The sequence below is a fragment of the Somniosus microcephalus genome, chromosome 15, assembly GCF_052327205.1.
Source record: "Somniosus microcephalus isolate GS21.2 chromosome 15, FLI_Smic_1.0, whole genome shotgun sequence".
In the NCBI taxonomy this organism is placed as follows: Eukaryota; Metazoa; Chordata; class Chondrichthyes; order Squaliformes; family Somniosidae; genus Somniosus; species Somniosus microcephalus.
Genome location: NC_141001.1, coordinates 71,640,748 through 71,660,878, shown reverse-complemented (window position 1 = coordinate 71,660,878; position 20,131 = coordinate 71,640,748). Strand labels below are relative to the sequence as shown.

The following is a 20,131-nucleotide window of genomic DNA, read 5'->3' as shown; positions in this document are numbered from 1 at the left end:
CAGGGCAACTATATTGCAGCATAAAAGTTCATTTTCAGAACAGAACAGAAAATTGGATGTGAAAATAAAAAGTAAACAGGCAGACTAAATACAATCATCTACCTTTAATTAAAAATTTAATTCAAATTATGTTAAAGAAAAAATTGCACAAAAAGCTCAACTGAAAATGTATTATTTAATTCTAACCTCTTAATTTGAATTAATGGTTAATTCAAATTCCCATCCCAAATGGCTCTGACCAGTAAAATCTGTTGTTTAATTCAAATTCAACCCGATTCAAGGAGCTAAACATTTGAGTAAGCCAACTGAGCCTCGTTGGAAAAGGCAAATTAATTCACTAAAGAACTCGGAATAGATGCCATTTTTGCATCATGAATCAGCCACCAGACTATCAAGAGACAAGCAAAGTTCCCACAGAAAGTGTTGACAACTGGGTGAGTGATAACATTTCTGAAATTTTATTGCATATACATCCAAACATATCTTTAATGGTGATGAAACTAGCCTTTTTCACAAGCTGCACACAAGCAGAATGCTACATTATCAATGAAAAATGCTTAGTTGCGGGGGGGGGGGGGGGGGGGGGGGGCGGGGGGGGGGGAAACGTAGCAGGGAAATGCTGTCATGATTTGCATTAGCATTACTGGGGAAAAAAGAAAGCTGCTGCTGATTGAGAAGAACAAAAGCCATTGATGTTTTCATGGTGTTCTGACTGCCCATAACATACAGAAACAACAAAAAGACATGGATGACTGGTACCTTTTTTTGAGAAATGTCTGCGTCACTTTTGTATTGTAAGGCAGGAAAGCTGCTTCAATAGTTCACAACTGTCGTGCTCCTGAAGTGCCAGCATCTAAAAGCAGAATCTCCTGCTGGATGCTTTCGGCACAGTAAATTCATCCCACCAGTAGAGGAAACTATTGCATCTGGCAATCAAGAATCTTACGCAGGCACTGACTGCCAAATCTGAAGTAGCTAACCTCTGAACACACGAGTTCTCTGTTGTGACTGCCAGCAGACATGAGGTTTGAATCCATCGTCAGTGTTAAATTGGAAGTCCTGACCTTCATAAATTGGTGATGCTGTGCAGGAGGATGTTGCTGCTTGCGAGAGCGGGAAAAGGCCCAAAGCAAGCGGATCCAGCCCCAACCACAGCATCCAATCCTTTATGATTGCTGATAACCACGTCAGATATTCCGATAGAACTTCTCTCTGCGCTACTTTATGGACAAATGTGACACCTCCATAACATCACCCGGCTCCGCCCTGCCTCAGCTCACCTGCTGTTGAAACCCTCCTCCGTGCCTTGGTTACCTCTGAATTCCACTATTCCAACGCTCTCCCGGCCGGCCTTCCAGCTTGCACCCTCCGTAAACTTCAGCTCATTCAAAACTCTGATGTTCCAACTGGCACCAAGTCCCGTTCACCCATCACCTGTGCTCCCTGGCCTACATTGGCTGCCGGTTCAGCAATACCTCGATTTTAAAATTCTCATCCTTGTTTTCAAATCCACCCAAGGCTTCACATCCTCCCCATCTCTGTAACCTCATCCAGGCGTACAACCTTGCGCGCCTCCAATTCTGGCCACTTGCACTTCCCCGATTTTCTTCGCTCCACCATTGGCGGCCGTTCCTTCAGCTGCACTAAGCCCTAAACCTCCGTTTCTCTACCTCTCGCTCCTCTTTTAAGACGCTCCTTAAAACCTACCAACCTTATGATCACCTGTTCCAATATGTCTTTATATAGCTCAGTGTCACATTTGGTATGATAATTGCTCCTGTGACGCGCCATGAGACGTTTTACGATGTTACAGGCACTATATAAATGCATGTTGTTGTTATGTCAGCAGGAAATAAACCGCTATGAGTATTTTGCAAAATGACTGAAGTTTGTGCTGCACAGCTTGTAGAATGCCCAAGTTTCGATTATGTGCTTTCAATAGTTGCTTTGATGCTTTATGGGAATTTTACTGCTCCTAGTGTTTTGCTGCGCTGTTTCATAAAAATCCTTAATCTGAAGTACTGGATAATATGAATTTCTTTCAAGCAAACAAAATGACTTCGAATTAGCGGGAGTAGATTGCATATGAATTACAGCAATGCATTAACTATCCCGCCCACTGTATTTATTCATTGCAAGTAACTCTTATGGAGGGTTCCATACCATGGTTAATAAATGCAGCAGGTCCAAGCCAAAGCTGAGCACAGTTCTTCCTTGTGGAAAACATAACACTAAAATCATTTTCTCCATGCCGAAGAAGTAGGTTTTCTTCCATCTCTGACAGCTCTGCAATGCAGCCAACCAACAACTCAATCTTGTCATTCTTCTTCCTATGTACAAGTCAAATATTGTACAAAATTAAGATCTTTGATCTGCAAAGTACATAATGCCATCAGAATCATCCACTGGAGTAACTCTTTCTGGGGGAGTGAAAGGGGAAAATATTTATTAACAGGTTGCATTTACTATTTGTTGCAAAAGGCTAACCTGTTTAGTTTCATTTTCCTTAGCTAGCAGCCGAAGCCAAGCAAGAGCAAAAATAATTAAGGTTTTACCTCTATATTTGAGCAGGAAGTTGAGAGTGGCATTATGTATAATGAAAAAGGCACTTAACAGTATATTTACACTGCAGGTGTAGCATCAGAATGAAGAGGAACACCACTCCCTAGAGAAGGGAGTCTCACTCCTCCTTGCTCTGGAGTTAAGGTGCCTTTAACTTTGGAGTTACACTTCACAAATTTAGCAAACTGGAAACCACTGCACCGAATCTAAATCCTGTAACTATACCCAAAAGAAAATCTCCAGTAAATAAATGATACATGGTGCTATATAAAAAACTTATACAGGACATAAGGACCTGGCTTGACAGCACATTGTATGTGTTATGATTATTAGTAGCACCAAGACTGAAAAAGATTTTGTAAGTATCTGCTGCTCAACTACTAGGAATAATTAAAAAAGTCGAAGTTATTTCAAACTTCGAGTCAACAAATGGATTGTTTATACACAGGTCTCCTGTCAGCTGTGGCTCAGTTAGTAGCACTCTCGGCCGAGTCAGAAGGTTGAGAGTTCAAGTCCCACTCCAGAGACTTGAGCACAAAAATCTAGGCTGACACTCCAGTACAGTACTGAGGGAGTGCTGCACTGTCAGAGGTGCCGTCTTTTGGATGAGGCGTTAAACCGAGGCTCCGTCTGTTCTCTTGGGTGGACGTAAAAGATCCCATGGCACTATTTTGAAGAACAGCAGGGGAGATATACCCGGTGTCCTGGCCAATATTTACCCCTCAATCAAAAATCACTAAGAGAGATTATTTGGTCAATCATCACATTGCTGTATGTGGGAGCTTGCTGTGTGCAAATTGGCTGCCACATTCCCTACATTACAACAGTGATTACACTTCAAAAGCACTTCACTGGCTGCAGTGTGCTTTGGGACGCCTGGCCATGAAAGGCGCTATATAAATTCAAGTCTTTCTTTCGAGTTAAACACCTCTCACCTGCCCCAACTGGGAGAAGCTGATTGATTCGTCTCTCATATTGAGCCCATCCATTCAGCTCCCTCTGCTGCTTCCCCCCCTTAATGTTGCCTACCAAGCCAAACCTCCCCCAGGCTTCCCCCATTCAAGCCCTGAACCCCCAATCTTTCTCTATCGTTCCTCATACCCTCTCTAAGATCACCTTTTCCATGAGACTCACCTCCTGCTCCCTTAACCCCATTCCCACTAAATTACAGATTCCACTTCCCTTCCTGGTTGCCATTGTAAATGGTTCCCTCTACTCCGGTACTCTCCTCTCCCCTTTCAAATCCAGTTATCACCCCACCTCGAAAAAAACCCACAACCTACCGCCCATCTTCAACCGCTTTTTCCTCTCAAGTTCTTCGCCACCCAAATCCCTAAGCCCCTCCTTTAAGATGCTCCATAAAACCCATCTCTACCCCTCTCAACATCTTATTCTTTGGCTAGTGTCCTGGGACTTGGTCCTACTTTAAAAGCATTATATAAAAGCTAGTTGCTGTTGTAGGGCATTTTAGTTCATTAAGTTTCAATTTCTAATATTTCAGGTGTACTAATTTTCTATATTTATTATATAAAATTGTGATACCAATGGCAGAAATCAACTTATAAACTGGAGATTTTCAGCATAAACGCAAGGTCTACCTGCCTTTCTTCAGCAACATTCCTGGGCCACGAGAGCCTTCTTCTCGTTTGCAGATTTTCCAAGCTTCCTTCCTCCTCTGCTATTCTGCTGTAACCATTAAAAGTTCCTCTTGACCCATCTTTTGTTTCTTGCTTGTCTCATTATCACTTCCTTTTGCTATGCGCCATACTCATTTTTGTCATTTAATCACTCCTGCCCTATCACAGACCTCTCCTGCTCTTTCCCTGCCCTCCTTTTCCCTGGCTCTGCACTTGCTTAAAAGCTGTTCACCTGTAACATTTTACAGCTCTGATGAAAGGTCATCAATCTGCAATGTTAACTGCCTGACATGTTGAAGGTTTCCAGCATTTTCTGTTTTCATTTGTAATAAGTAGTTATCAGTCTGTTTACAATGGAATCAGCTTGATTGTTGCATGAAAGCACAACTCGTATGTGTGCACACACAAACAGACTCAACTTGCAGGCAAAAGTAGCAAACAGTTGCTTCCATTCTGTATGGAATGCAGTGCTTTAATTCCCTAGAATCAAAACAGGTTTTCAAAAAAATACAGTCGTAGGTTAGACTACAATATCTACAGCTGCTTTTATGTTTCATTCTTCCATTAACGAGTTCGACTATGCCATTTATGAATATCAAAAATAAAATCACCACACAGCAAAAGTAAATCTATGATCTACAATTCATCCAATTCTTACCATTCCCTGGTTGCAACTATCTTGGCTCCATTTTTCTCCGAAGAATACCGATTACATGGCAAGAGTTCAAATCCACTTTCGGCTGCAAACATTCTCAGATAAATAAAAACCTGCCCAAAATATATTAAACACTTTGTAGGTATAGCTTTTCATATATATGTTTATCTTATACAGTTGAACTTGAGGAACTAAGTTGTGCTAAATCACAATTTCCTATAAACTACAAATTCAAATATTCGATTAACAGATCTTTGAACCATAGTCCAGCACGGTAATGCATTTGGCGACTTATGAGTTGGGCCAAGAATTTATTTTTTTCAGTGAATTAGCCACATCATTATATTCTCTAAGTACATTAAAAATCTGGTCTCACCATCCTTAAGGTCTGGCGATTAGTGCAGCACAACACTGAACATGTGAAACACAGGTAACCACTCCCACCCAGTGATTTTCTGATTTGAACCACACTTTAGGATGCTGAGCAATGTTTAGATGTCCAGGGTAAATAACCGATCAAGAACCTTTGCCATGTCCTGCTCACTCTGTGATCATTGTCAAATACAGGAAACTCTCGTTTAAACGGCACCTAAATATCCGGAATTCTCTAATAACCGGCAAAATTCTCACTCTGAAAATTACAGTATGGTCATTTATAAGTTTTGTTTTACTGTTAAGTAATTAAAGAGTTATGGATTACCCGCAACTGGCATTACTGTACTTAATCAAGCATCTTCCACCATCCATTTAACAACATTCTGTAGTTGAGTACCCAATTATACTGCACATTTCTTGATTTTTTAATTTTTGTTTGTTAAAAATAGCCTCAGTAGATAACCCTCTCCGTTATCCGGAATTTTTAATCAACCGGCACCATCCCGGTCCCGTCGGTGCCAGATACGAAAGAGTTTCCTGTAATGTGATAGATAGTCCACGGACTGAAGAGAATGAGGGGAAATACAAAAGGCAGTCGTCTCTCACACTTCCCTATCAGAATTAATGGCTGCCATACAAGTGGCCAAGGGCACACAAAACAATAGTGGGAAACATAACAATTCCTTCTGCACTGTCATGGGGAAAGAGAAGATTCCTCTCAACCAGGTGTGTGGGGCCCCAAATAGGATTATAAACACTTCTATTTTGTAAGAAAAATATAAACCCACAATATGAATTTCTGCTGTCTAGGCTGCATACTTCTTAAACGGGTACACTAAGCACCATCAGTGGAGCTTGAATATGCAACAAAATGAAGTCATCTACATAGTAATGAGATCATTTGCATCACCAAGTGTGTTGCTGCCAACAATGAACTACACATATGCAACCTGCTCCACAAAAAGTACCTTCTTAAGAGTTTGTGCTGCCACAGACATCACATCCACAACATAAATGTTCCTGGCAGCCAATAAGGCCGCTCCAAAACAAAGCTTGGAGTCAGCTCAGCTTGCCCAGAAGATTCTTTCCTCTTCAATGGAGGAAATTCTACTCTAAAATATGGAACAGTTTCCTTCTACCCAAAGGAGCTAGAATAAGTTGGGCCATATGGAAAATGCAGAACAGCAGGCTATACGATCACAGAGCATTTTATTATTCAATAACAAAAACAAGAAAGCACACTAAAATATTTTACACAGAAGTCATTAGATTTCCAAAACTGTCCTTGTGAAATTTAGCATGAGGCTGATTATACTCAAGCTGTGAAGCAGAAAAACGAGATTTGGAAGGCTTTTATGCTTCAGCAGACTTTTCTAACAAACTGTATCAAAACAACATTTTGGAGAGCTGGAGCACTTTGCTTGGATCATTTATGCCTTTAAGCATATACCGTGCTTCTGAAAAATTCAGGGAAAAAAACACTTTTTTTTAATAAAGAAAACTCCACATACATGCTCCTTAAATAACTTTTCTTGACTTTTGTTTTTGTTGAGGAAATAGTGTCGTGCCCATTCTCCTGTCGTCAGTGCTTTGAAAGCTTTTTCTAAATTCTCCTTCTTTTTGAAATCCTCTATTACTTCTTTGAGGTCTTCCTGTCTTCCTTTTATGGGTCGAAATCTTAAGAGAAAGAGAAATTAACAGTAAGTTTTATGCATTGTTCATGGTATAAAAGTTGTATCCAATACGTGCGATAATATAGTAATGAATTTAAAAAAGCAGTTGGAAGACACCTCCATTTTGAGATCAAACCATACAAGTATGCTGTAACCCCCTTTGATTAATATCTACAACTTACTGTTTTCAGTCTTAAAAGTCTATATTGAACTAAAATTTTAAACAAAAATTGTCAAGAGATTAAGTTAAAATGCTTGAATAAAAATATTGAGGCACATTAAGATTTTAAAGGAACAAAAATTGTCAAGTCACTGCATCCTGTTCTGGACTTTGTAACAGCGAATGTAAAACTTCATAATTGAAGAACGAGAGACAGTCAGGTATAGTTAAGCCACATTAAAAAAAAAAATTGCCCCTCATTTTCAGTGACCTCAATTAGACCACCCATTAATCTTCTATATTCAAGCAAATACAAGCCTAGTCTATACAACCCATCATCATAATTTAACCCTTGTGGCCCGAGTATCATTCTCGTAAATCTGCACTGCACCCCCTCCAAAGTCAATGGCCCCAGTTTTGCAGTTGTAATGATGGCAAAATGGTCAGCGTTCGCCATCATTACCCTATGAAACTGACAGCAACTTTTGGTGTCCGCACAGTTAAATGCTCCTCCACAGGGTGTGCTGCTGAAGACCCCATAGATGCCAATCTTTGAGAAATCACTGAACTGACAAGAACATCCCCTTTTACGCTGCAATATCGCTCTTAAAATCCCCTGAAAAATTTAAGCCTTGTTCAATGAGGTGTAACAAGTCATAATTACTACTGATAAACCTCTCTGGCCCTGAAAAATGAACTTTATATTTGTGGACTGTCAAATGTCAAAAGGATAAATCAGTGCATTTTACTTCCTGGTTTGCTGTCAGAGAATTCTTCAATGTGACTGACTGCTTAGCCTGCTTGATGACATAATTGTTGCTGAACGCTGGAGAGCCCCTAGATTTTGCGCCAGAATCAAATTAACATCGGGAAAGGTGAAATCGATGCCAGAGATCGCTACATCTTTGTGGGCAGCTTTCTTCGAGGTTAACAGTGAGTGCCGTCACTTCGCTGTTGACCGCAAAATCAGGGCCAATATATCCTTCCTGAGGTGCGGTGCCCAGAACTGAATCCAGTACTCTAAATGGGGTCTAACCAGAGCTTTATATAACTGTAATATAACTTCTACCCCTTTGTATTTCCCCTTTGTATTTCTGCCTCCTTGAGATAAAGGCCAACATTCCATTAACCGTACAAATTATTTTTTGTACCTGTTCACAAGCTTTTTGTCATTTCTGTATTTGGAACCCTAAATCTCTCTGCTCCTCCACAGTTCCCAGCTTCTCACCATTTAGGTCCCAAGTGACCTCACACTTCCCCACATTGAACTCCTATCTGCCACATTTTTGCCCACTCACTTAATCTATCAATATCTCCTTGCAACTTTCTGTTCCCATCTACACCATTTACTTTGCCACCTAACTTGCTGTCATCAGCAAACTTGGATATATGACACTTTATTCCTTCATCCAAGTCATTTATAAATATAGTGAAAAGTTGAGGCCCCAGTACAGATCCCACTCATCACATCCTGCCAGTTGGAATACATATCCATTATCCCTACTCTCTGCCTCCTACCTTCTAACCAATTCCCTACCCATGTCAATAGGTTGCCTCCAATTCCATTTGCTCTAATTTTTGTTAGCAGTCTTTCATGTGGAACCTTATTGAATGCTTTCTGGAAGTCCATATACAGGAAACTTTCTGGTATCCGGCACTGACGGGACCGAGCTGGTGCCGTACCATCAAAACTGCCGTAGAAACCAGCGCTAATGTTAAAACATACGGAGCTTTTGAGCTCCGTGTGAATCAACAAACCCTGTTGCTTAGCAACAGCTTCAAAACAGTCAGCCGCAGCTTAAAAGCATCTCTGTAGCTAAGCAACAGCTTCAGCTAGACCTTGCAGAGCCTGACTGGAAAAAAAAAGCAACAAGAAGTAAAAAAAACTTATAGGAAATGGCTCCTGAATTTTGCCGGTAGAGAGAGCTTTCCGGACATTTAACCTCCAGTTAAACGAAAGTTTCCTGTAAATAACATCCATAGAAACTCCCTTATTTACCATGTTGGTTACTTCCTCAAAAAATTCAACTAGGTTCGTTAGACAGGACTTACCCGTTAAAAATCCATGCAGGCTCTCTGATCAGTGGCTACTCGCATTCTTCTCCCTTTCCCTCAATTCAATCTTGCACCCCCCCCTCTAACCCAGTCAAGTTAGTACTCTTCTACCACTCTCCCTCAAGTCCATTTTCTCTCAGTTAAATCTAATACTATCCTTCCTATCCCCAAGCACCACTCCTAGCTTCTGCTGAGTTCCGTCTACCGTCATCCATTTAGCTCTCCCTCATCATCATTCATTTCCTCTTCCCTCCCCATACCATCCATTCTCTCCCCCCTCTCGCCATCTATTTCCTCCTCACCTCCCATTCATTGTCTCTTTCCCCTCAATTCCACCTCCCCCGTGCCCCACCCCCAACCTTTACCATCCATTCCCCACCCACTCCTAATGGCCAACACATTGGACAAGTCCTGTTCTCCTCTCAGATGTACTTCAATGGAAAAGTGAGATTCCAGCCAAGTGATGAAAATATTTAATATATTATTGAAAATTTGTACACAATTTTATTCTAAAAATGTGTTGGCCATACATACATTTACACATCATCACATAACACCAATACTCTGCCATGAAGTGGTGTGAATAAGCATGCACCTCCAATTATCTACCAAAATTACCAGTCTTCCCATGTCCTAGCAGAGTGTCAGCAGAAATGTGGTAAAGGTATTGGGTTAAACGTTTTGGTGCTAATGATAACAGATAACAGATAACCTTTAACAAAAACAAAAGATATCTCAATGATTCCTACATGCATTAGAAAAGCACATGCAGATTTGCAGAAGAACCTTCACTACTGGTCTTGTTAGTATACTCTCTGTAGATGTGAGTTTTTCCAAATTGCACGCAGTGCTCTGCATATGGTCCAAGATGTTTATTTCCCAATAATTAAAAAAAAACATGGAAAACTAGTTATGAAGACTTGTGTGTTTAACAATAAACACAATTGCATTTTCAATGAGTGTTTGGCATTTAATAGTTTATAAAGGGAGATGTTTAGTTATACAAGAAAAGTTTTAGTAAAAAAAATAACCAGATATCCATCACCTGCCTCCCTCCAGATACTCAATCCTCAAGGATTGTACCATCCCACGCTATCTGAATTTTTGTTTGACCTGACGTTATTTCAGATGAAAGTGCAAACTTGTGTCTTGCAAAGGTTGGCAATTAGGGACCATGTGTGATACACTCCAAGTGCACTCAGGGAATCAGTTAGGGTGGGCAGAATGTCCTCAAATCTTTTCAATTGGGTGGTAATGGAGAGATCATCTGCATAGATGAATCTTCACGTCAGGGAATTCTGGTTGGTAATTTGTATAGGCATTAAACACAAAATAGGAAGCTGATTTCAAAACAATGAGTAACTAGTCTTGCCCTGTTTTACTCAATTACAGAATACTGTGCCCGTGTGGTCATGCTCGAGCCATGCACACAAAATTGATGCTGAACTTATCAATCCTGTAGGATCAACAAAGGGACTTCGAAACCAACTCCCACACTGTCGCCATACTGCCTCGCGGGGGTTGCACCACTATCAGTGTGGCGGGATGCCTTCAGTAAAAAGGAGACAAAAACGAGAGTATGCTCCTAGACACCCACTGCATGGACACATTTCACCATCCAAGAGACTGTAATCCCTAAAGAGCTTTGCCTCTGAAAATCCCTTACCATAAAATACCACTGTGGAAGGCTACAGTGCAACATAATGGCAGGAAATGCAAATGATCTCGAAGGCCTGGTTCCTTCAGAACAACTCCGTCTAGGCATGAACCTCAAACAAAAATCAAACGAGAGCTAGGGCAGTGAAGACTGGTTACAATATGACCAAGTGGAAGCTGAGAAACGACTCGATGTTAAATGTGGAGAGCTGGCAAACGCCTGATGCAGTGCCCCCGTCAACATCCTGCACTTCTGAGGAACTATTCGAGATAAATTACTACATAAGATCCTATATAAAAGAGACAAGCTACGATGATCACAATTTAGCTAAAGTTACTTAATTAAGCAGGAAGCTAAACTAGTACCTGGACTATTTACTGTTGGATCATTTTTTGCCAAGTTTATTTTCCCCTGCCCCTTTCCTAAATACACTAACTCGTGGTGGGACATGGTACCGCCCGCGGTGGGTGCTTTCAGTAACATGGTCAAGTAGCCATTCTTGACATGAAAGCCTAGACAGCAAGCATTCACAGGCTATAGCTGAACCTGATTTTGTGCTCATCAGGAGCAAGGACCTGGCTAATTTTCTCTTCCCTAAGTGGGGGCACCAAGGTCAATCGTCAACCCCCGTAACAGTTGAATAATTTTATCAGCATAGACCAGCAATTGAAACTGGGGCCTTTTGGTCTTCCCCTATCAACTAACAGATCAAGAGAGCTATATTATATAAAAATTATTTCCCCCGCCATTCTAATTTAAATTGTAGAATCATTGTAACAAACTTTGGACAAAACACTTTGTAAGGTCTACTATACCAGGCAACATTAGTAAGTCCTAGGGAGCTACACATAGACGGACAAGTTATTTAACACTTGTAATCAAGTGCTGAGTTTAGACAACTATTACCCCTCCTTTCAAAACACTGTATAGAATAGTGATCTAGTAAAGCAAATAACAAGTGTCCAATTACAGAGTGCAACTTTTCTATCAAAAATAGTTATCTAACAAAAGTTGGTTTCTACTCACACCAAAGAAACAATTTCTATTTTCTGGAAGAACCAATAAAAATAAAACTACCTTTGATGCACAATTATACAACAGGAATTAAAAAAAAGTTTTTAATAAACAGACCTCTCCGCTGAACACGGAAAATGAAGCAAACAAACTGGCTGGTATTGCGCGGAGAGAAGAATATCCAGCCATGCATCCAAGTGAACTGGCTGCAATTTCAGATACCATCAGCTTTCCTACATCCATCTCAATAGATGAGTTAATGGAGAGCTAGTTACAATGAGGTACACACGAGTAGTTAACAGGGACTCACCCTCAGTTGTTTTGTCTTGTTGCACTTACCACATGTAAGATTAAGAACTCACCATATAGGAAAACACCACAGCACATCTTACTATCAAGATGGTGTACACTGCAATAACAGCTTTGACTTACCATTTCTGTGTTACTTATCATCTGATGACCTCAGGAATTTTTTCGTAAATTATCACCAGCGAACCGTCAACGTTGTGGGACACTTCATTCTAATTTGTCCCATTTCTAGCATCAAATGGTCATGCACATAAATAAGGATTTGATTTGAATATTTTCTTCACCAGTTTTTAAAAAATCCATTTGTGCATTTCCAAAAATATTAAGCACTTATTTCATCTTGCAGGGTTATTCCTTTGCACTCACAGGCCTTTTTCCCCCCATAGTAATGAACTTGTACATTTTCAATTGTTTCATTTTTGGCTGACATATTTGGTGTACAATGTTTGATGGAAAAGAGAGACCTCAATAACATTTTATTTAAACATTTCTTTTTTAAAAACACTGGTAAGAAAAGAGTCAAATCTGCCTGTCTGTGACAGGTAAAGTTCTATTACAGGTGGAGTAATTTTTTTCTGCTACCCATTATTTAGGACAAGTGAAACATAGATACAGAAAACGGTTTTACTAGAACAAAAAAATAAAAATGTGGGACAGGTACTTTTGATACCATAGGTATCTTTAAACCGCCATTTTCCAAACTGTTTAATTTTAATAAAAGCCAAGCTTTTAAAATAACAAAAAGGAGGGGGAAAAAAATGACTTGGATTTTGGAAGTAGTGAGGACTGAACCTTATTTCAGCAATACTACATACTGAACATTTTAAGTTACACAGCCCCATACAGCGCTCGCCTCCCAACCAGGAGGTCACGGGTTCGAGTCCCAGGACTGCCTGCTACTTGAATCCCCCTACCTCAATCGGGTCAGTTTGGTCAGTTCTTGGCTAGGCTGCAAGAGCGTCGCGCAGAAGCGAGGCGTTCCATCTCGGGGGAGGTAGGAGGAACTGACATCGTCAGGCTCACCCCATTTCAGTCACACCTGCCTGCCAAACACGAGCGTTACTGATGGCGGTCATCGAGAGGTCCGCGGCCCAGACCATCCCACCCTCCTGGTTGGAGGAGGATGTGGGGTGGTGAGCAACCTACAACAGGAGAAAAATGGGAGAGAAAAATAATTTTTGTATCGCATCCAGTTAGATTATAATTTACCGCTAATGCATCAGCAATCTATTTAGATTTGAAAATTGGAGTGGTTGATACTTGCCTGACATACCTGGTGTTCATTTTGTGTGTCTGGAACCCCAGATAAGGATCAAGGACTAAGCTTGTTGCTAGATCATCATTTTCACACAGCTCTTTGGCTGTCATTCCAGTGGAGGGTACATATCGAGAGCCGTGACCCTCAAAACCCATCATGCCTAAAAACAAAAACCACATAGTATTCGTTGTGCCTTAATTGGCATTTAGAGAAAGAACTTGCATTTACTTTTCATGACCTCAGTTAAAATAATTCCAAGGATGCTAGGTCTGAATTATTCTTTCCAATTTGTCATTAAAGAATGCTGCAACAAAAATCCTTAACCAGCAAGTACTGCTGTACATATATTTCTTTGTCACATTTATATTCATCAAGACTGTAAAATTTAAATCTCATCCCCATCATCAATTCCTTGAATCAGCTTTCCAGTGCATGACACCTTTACAATTTGGAGTAAAAGTGTTCCTGATGATGCGATATCCCATTAAACAAAGTGAATGGAAAGCCAAGAATCAATCACATGCACTCAAGGTCAATAATTACCATTTAGCCCAGTCTCAAGTTCTTTCAATACTTACTCACCAGAATCCCACTTACTTTCAGCAATCTTTTACATATCAGATTGCTGACATGGATTTATCAAACAACATAAAGGTTATCAAAAGAACAAGTAGCATCTGAATGAATGCAAATTTTACACCCAAATAGATCAACTATTATGTAGACTGGACAGAAAAATAATTTTCATTAAAGTGAATTCATTATGATTCAAAGCTCAAATTAGCATTATACAAACAGTAAGTACCAGATTAAAAGCAAAGATTGCAACTGTGTTGCAAGTCATGCCTGCAAAAATCCACTTTGTATATTAGGAGGGAAACTTAAATTTATACAATCATATCTCTCAAGAACTTCAAAGTGTTTCACCTTGAATTTTTACTTTTGAAATGCAGTGAACAAATTATAAATGCACTTTATGGTGGCTGACTGATTTTGGAATTTAACAAAACTAGAGCAATCACATAAAAAAAGTCAGTCACTTACGGGTGCTACGTTTTCCAAGTGCGACTCTTGTGTTGGCCCTTGAATGTCCCCTTCCAGAGTGCTGTAGCTTGGATTGACTCTGATGATGTTCACTGGACAACCTTCCCCCATTTTTCCTGCTGCCATTTACAAACATATTCTTTGCTTCTCCCAACCACTTCATACCCACAAACAACCTGATGCAGTTGCATTTAGTCTATGTTAAGACAAGGCAGCCTTTCTTTACAATAAAGTTTGATCTTCTCCCTGTTGAAGCAAATAAATTTTATTACTACAGCAACCAGACTAGCTTGATAATCTGTAAAATTGGCATTGCAATTTGTTAAAGAACTATTAGAAATATCACAAAAACTATTTGAATGGCGAAGAATTTTCTCCTCTCAAATGTTCAGTGTTATGAATTATTGCGAAAAGCAGCAAGGTCAGTTTTAATGCTCACTTTTTTTCCCTCCTCAAAAGCAGTACATTGAATTGCCTCAACACAATGGCGTACAACTGTAACTTTGGAGCTAGAACTTATAACTCTTTAGTTTACCAAGGGCTGAACATTGGACTTAATTCGAGTTAATCTCGTACTAGAAAGTAAGTGACAGAGAATACCTATTTCATACTTGCTACCTCTAAACAGCAAAGCAAAGCAAAAATTGGGAACTGGCTATATGGAAAACTGTGAATATTGCAGACTGCACTTGTATACAATATGGACAGATCTAAAGCAAGAAGAAAGGCTAAGCAGTGACAAGAAGAAGGATCTCTCTGAGATTTAGTTCACAAACCTTAAACTTTTACAGCTAATTACACCGGCAAGCAACTGCACTTATCAAAAACCTACTTTTGAAGATGCCAGTACCAATCTAGAATTCAGAGTTCAAGGTGAATCGTGTTTTTTGCTATTCTCAAATGTGTTACAATTAAAGTATAGATCTTGTTATATTGCCCATACACCAAAGATGCTTTGGATTCCTCTGAAATTGGGGTCAGCACTTGTACAAAGTGTTTATTACATTTAACATTTAGTATATTACACACATGCATGCAAAGGAGAGCTGGCAGTACCCCTAATTTTCATAAGTTAGTTCCCAGCAAGTGTACTGCCAATATAACTGCCATGTAGAGCGAAAATTTACCATTGACTTTAATCTAAGGAATCATAGTCATATCCACAATCGGCACAACTGGGCACAAGCAACAAGTGATGCCTTTCATCCCAAGTGATAAAACCTCCATAACGGTAAATACTGCAATGTTACACATATCTGAACATTCTTTAAAATGTGCTTTGCATGCCTGATGACACAGGCAATGGAGTAATGTAATATTCCTAGAAAGTAAATACCACTCCCAGCTAACTAACAACTTTTTGACTTGAGCACAAAATCCAGGCCGACACTCCAGTGCAGTACTGAGGGAGTATGGCACTGCTGGAGTTGCTGTTTTTTGGATGAAGCTTCATCAATGACCTTCCCTCCATCATAAAGGTCAGAAGTGGGAATGTTCACTGAGGATTGCAGTGTTCAGTTCCATTCGCAACTCCTCAGATAATGAAGCATGCAGCAAGACTTGGACGAAGGCTTGGGCTGATAAGAGGCAAGTAACATTCGCGCCATACAAGTGCCAGGCAATGACTATCTCCAATAAGCAAGAGTCTAACCACCACCCCTTGACATTCAATGGCATTAGCATCGCCAAATCCCCCAGCACCAACATCCTGGTGGGTCACCATTGACCAGAAGCTTAACTGGACCAGCCACATAAATACTGTGGCTACAAGAGCAGGTCAGAGGCTGGGTATTCTGTGGCGACTTTCCACCATCTACAAGGCATAAGTCAGGAGTGTGATGGAATAGTCTCCACTTGCCTGGATGCGTGCAGCTCTAACAACACTCAAGAAGCTCGACAACATTCAGGACAAAGCAACCTGCTTGATTGGCACCACCTTAAACATTCACTCCCTCCACCACCGCCGCACTGTGGCTGCAGTGTGTACCATCTACAAGATGCACTGCAGCAATGTGTCAAGGCTTCTTTTGACAGCACCTCCCAAACCCATGACCTCTACCACCTAGAAGGACAAAGGTAGCAGGCGCAGGGGAACACCATCTCCTCCAATTCACACATCAACCTGACTTGGAAATATATTGCCGTTCTTTCATTGTCGCTGGATCAAATTCCTGGAACTCCCTCCCTAACAGCACTATGGGAGTACCTCGGATTGCAGTGGTTCAAGGCGGCGGCTCACCACCACCTTCTCAAAGGCAACTAGGGATGGGCAATAAATGCTGGCCTTGCCAGCAACGCCCACATCCCAGAAATGATTTTTTTAAAAACATTAAAACGAGGCCTCGTCTACCCTCAGGTGAACAGATAAGATTCCCATGCACTATTTTGAATTAGTGTACAGGAGTTCTCCCTGGTGTCATGGCCAATATTTATTAATCAACCAACATCACTCAAAACAGATTATCCGATCATTATCACATTGCTGTTTGTGGGACCTTGCTGTGCGCAAACTGACTGCCGCGTTTCCTACATTACCACAGTGACTACACTTCAAAAAGTACCTAATTGACTTTGGGACATGCCGGAGGTCGTGAAAGTCGCTACATAAATGCTACCTTTTATTTATACAGTACCTTTAATGTTAAAAAGTCCGAAAAGCATTTCACAAATGGAAACTGTAACGGTTAGAATCCCATATCATGGAGGGAAGAGAGGAGGATGAGTCACCAAAAGCTTTGCTAAAGTTGGGTTTTGAGGCGAGAAAGGTGGAGAGGCAAAGGGGTCGAAGGAGCAATTTCCATAGAAAGGGGCCAAAGAGGTTGAAGGTTCTTCTACTAATGGTGGGGTGAATCATAGAAAATTACAACACAGAAGGTGGTCATGCGTCCTGCCGTGCCTGTGACAGCATTTTGAAAGAACTGTCCAATTTAGTCCCACACCCCAGCTTTTTCCCAGAACCCTGAAAATTAGTCTTCTTCAAATACATATTCAATTGCCTTTAGAAAGTTCCTAGGGAATCTGATCCCACCACCCATTCAGGTAGCACATTCCAGATATTAACAACCACGTGTGAAAATGTTTTCCCTTCTAGTTCTTTTGCCAATTATTTTAAATCCATGACCGATCCACTTTCCGAAGGAAACAGTTTCACCCTACTTGCTCGATCATCATTTTTAATACCTCCATTAGGTTTCCCCTCAGCCTTCTCTGTTCAGAGGAGAACAATGCCAGCTTCTCCAATCTCTCCACATGACTGAAGTCCCTCATCCCTGGTAAACCTCCTCTGTACCCTCTCCAAGCCCTTGACATCCTTCCTAAGAGTGGTGCCCAGAATTGTACACAATACCGAAGAGGGAGGGCATAAGAGGCCAAACGAAGTTGCGGGGTTAGAACAAGGCCCTGTAGAGATGTGCAAACTTTAAATTTAATACACGGGGGGGGGGGGGGGGGGGGGGGGCGTGGGGTGGCTGGGGCAGGAAGCCAGTATTGGTCAGCGTGAAGAGGAACATAGGGATTGACGAGAAAAAATACCTAGATTCAACTCGTTTGCCTTCTAGCCTTCCTGGTAGTCAGTCGCATGTAACGACGATAATGGAGTGGTTGACTGATCACAGACATTATGCGAGGAAAACCCCCCAGTGGTGGAGAGTTTTGGGGAACCATAGGTTCAAAGTCACCTGTTCCTCCCAAGCATGCTGCACTTACCACGTCATGTCTTAAATTACACATATACTGTATCCCAAAATGTTATTTTTTGAAAGTAATCTATCTAATTTGCATTTGAATTCATCAATACTAACTGCTTCTAGCATCTCCCTAGGGCGCCTGTTCCATAGATTGACCACTCGGCCCCTGAATTAGTTCCCGTAGATTAGTTTTGAATTTACTCTCAAGCACAGACTGTGTCCTCTGGTTCTTCTGTTCTGGACAAGGTGAAATAGCCTGTCATGGTCTACATTATCTAGTCCATTTAGAATCTTAAAAACAGCAATAATATCATTGCTCAACCTTCTCTTTTTCAGTGAGGGCATGGCCAATTTACATAATCGCTCCTCATAATCCAATCCCTCCATCCCCAGAATCATTCTGGTTGCTCTCTTCTGTATCCTTTCAATAGTTGCAATATCCTTTTTGTAATGTGGCGCCCAGAACTGTACACAATATTCGAAGTGCGTTCGCACCAATGGCTTATAAAGTGGCAGAATTACCTCACTATTTCAGCTCAATATTGACATTTTAATATCTCGGCCTTTTTCTTACTCACCGCCACCAAATATTGTTGCGGTAGCTTCAATTTGTTGTCAACCAGGATCCCCAGATCTCTAATTTTCCATGCACATTATTTTCTTTCCGTTTAAGTAATAGTGCCTTTCTGGAATTTTGGTCCCCAGGTGAAGCGCTTTCTAATTCCCTACATTGAATTTCATCTGCTACCTGTCTACTCAATTTCCAAGTATATTCAAATCCTTCTGTAGCTCATATGGTTCATCTTTGGAGTCTAATGTCTTCATCATCATCTGAAAATTTAGCCACTATGCTTGTGACTCCTAACTCAAGACCATTTATAAAGATATTAAACAGGAAGACCCAAAACAGACCTCTGTGGGACCCCACTGGTAACATTCTACAGGAAACTCTTGTTTAAACAGCATCTAAATATCCGGAATTCTCTATTAACCGACAAAATTCATACTCCGAAGACACCTCAATAACCAGAAATGTTGTCGAGTCCCCCGCGGTGGCCGAGTTAGTCAGTGGGGGTAGTTCTCCAAACTGCCACTACTTGGCTTCTTGGTGCTGTCGGAAGTCCGAACACCTCAATAACAGGAGTCTGACTCCTTGTTTGTTAAAAATAGCCTTGGTAGATAACCCTCTCCGTCATCCGGAATTTTTAATCAACCGGCACCATCCTGGTCCCGTCGGTGCCGGATACCAAAGAGTTTCCTGTACCAGGGTGATGATAATCCCTATACCACTACCCTCTGGGCCTATCGTTCAACTAATTACGTGTCCATTTGTAAAATATTTTCACTGATCCTTGCTTTCTTTATTTTCCCTACATGCCTCTCTAGAAGAACTGTATCAAAGGTCTTACTGACGGGAGTCACAGACGAGTAAGATTTAACTCATGAAAGGGTACAGTATGGCCACGTTTTGGATAAGTTTGAGTTTTTGAAGGTTGATGTACAGGCCAGCAAGTAGATATGCAGTCTGAGAGTGAAAAGCATGGATAAGGATTTCAGTGGCAAATGGACCGAGGCAGAGCTGGAAATGGGCAAGGTGGAAAGAAGCAGTGAAAGATAAAGGGCTGGAATGTGTGGTCAGCAGCGAAGTGACGGCGATCGCCGCTGACCTTCAAGAAAGCTGCTCACAAGGATCTAGCGGTCTCTGTAGCATGGATTTCCCCTTTCCCGACCTTAGTTTGAATCTGGTGCCAAAATATAGCAAATCAGCAACAGTAATGTCATCAAACAGGCTAAGCAGCCAATCACGTTGAAGAATTCTCAGACAGCAAACCAGGAAGTAAAATGCACAGATTATAATTTACTTTTTATACATTTTACAGAGAGTGAAATAAAGATTGGGACATACACATTTAAAAAAAAATTGTAATTCTTATCATTTTAATGGAACAATTTGACATTAGTTTTTCAGAGCCAAAATGGTTGTTCAGCAGTTAAGTACACCGTTAATAACCCAGTTACAACTCTTTCAACGAGGCTTAACATTTT

General features: G+C 40.8%; 1 protein-coding gene across 5 annotated transcripts in view; it reads right to left on the bottom strand.

The window, feature by feature from the left end:
- The window catches only part of kmt5b (lysine methyltransferase 5B), a 50,859-nt gene that overhangs the window by 12,848 nt on the left and 17,880 nt on the right, over nucleotides 1-20,131 (bottom strand). For 3 of the 5 annotated variants that reach the window (XM_086008000.1, XM_086007998.1, XM_086008001.1), the window contains exons 2-6: nucleotides 14,400-14,645; nucleotides 13,362-13,515; nucleotides 6,741-6,906; nucleotides 4,858-4,967; nucleotides 2,164-2,330 (exon numbers count right to left, since the gene is read on the bottom strand). In XM_086008000.1, the coding sequence (XP_085864126.1) occupies nucleotides 2,164-2,330; nucleotides 4,858-4,967; nucleotides 6,741-6,906; nucleotides 13,362-13,515; nucleotides 14,400-14,562 (760 nt within the window). In that variant the 5' untranslated portion in view covers nucleotides 14,563-14,645. Of the gene's footprint in view, nucleotides 1-2,163; nucleotides 2,331-4,857; nucleotides 4,968-6,740; nucleotides 6,907-13,011; nucleotides 13,092-13,361; nucleotides 13,516-14,399; nucleotides 14,646-20,131 lie in introns of those variants that run through there. The other 2 variants (XM_086008002.1, XM_086008003.1) reach the window with 2 other exon arrangements.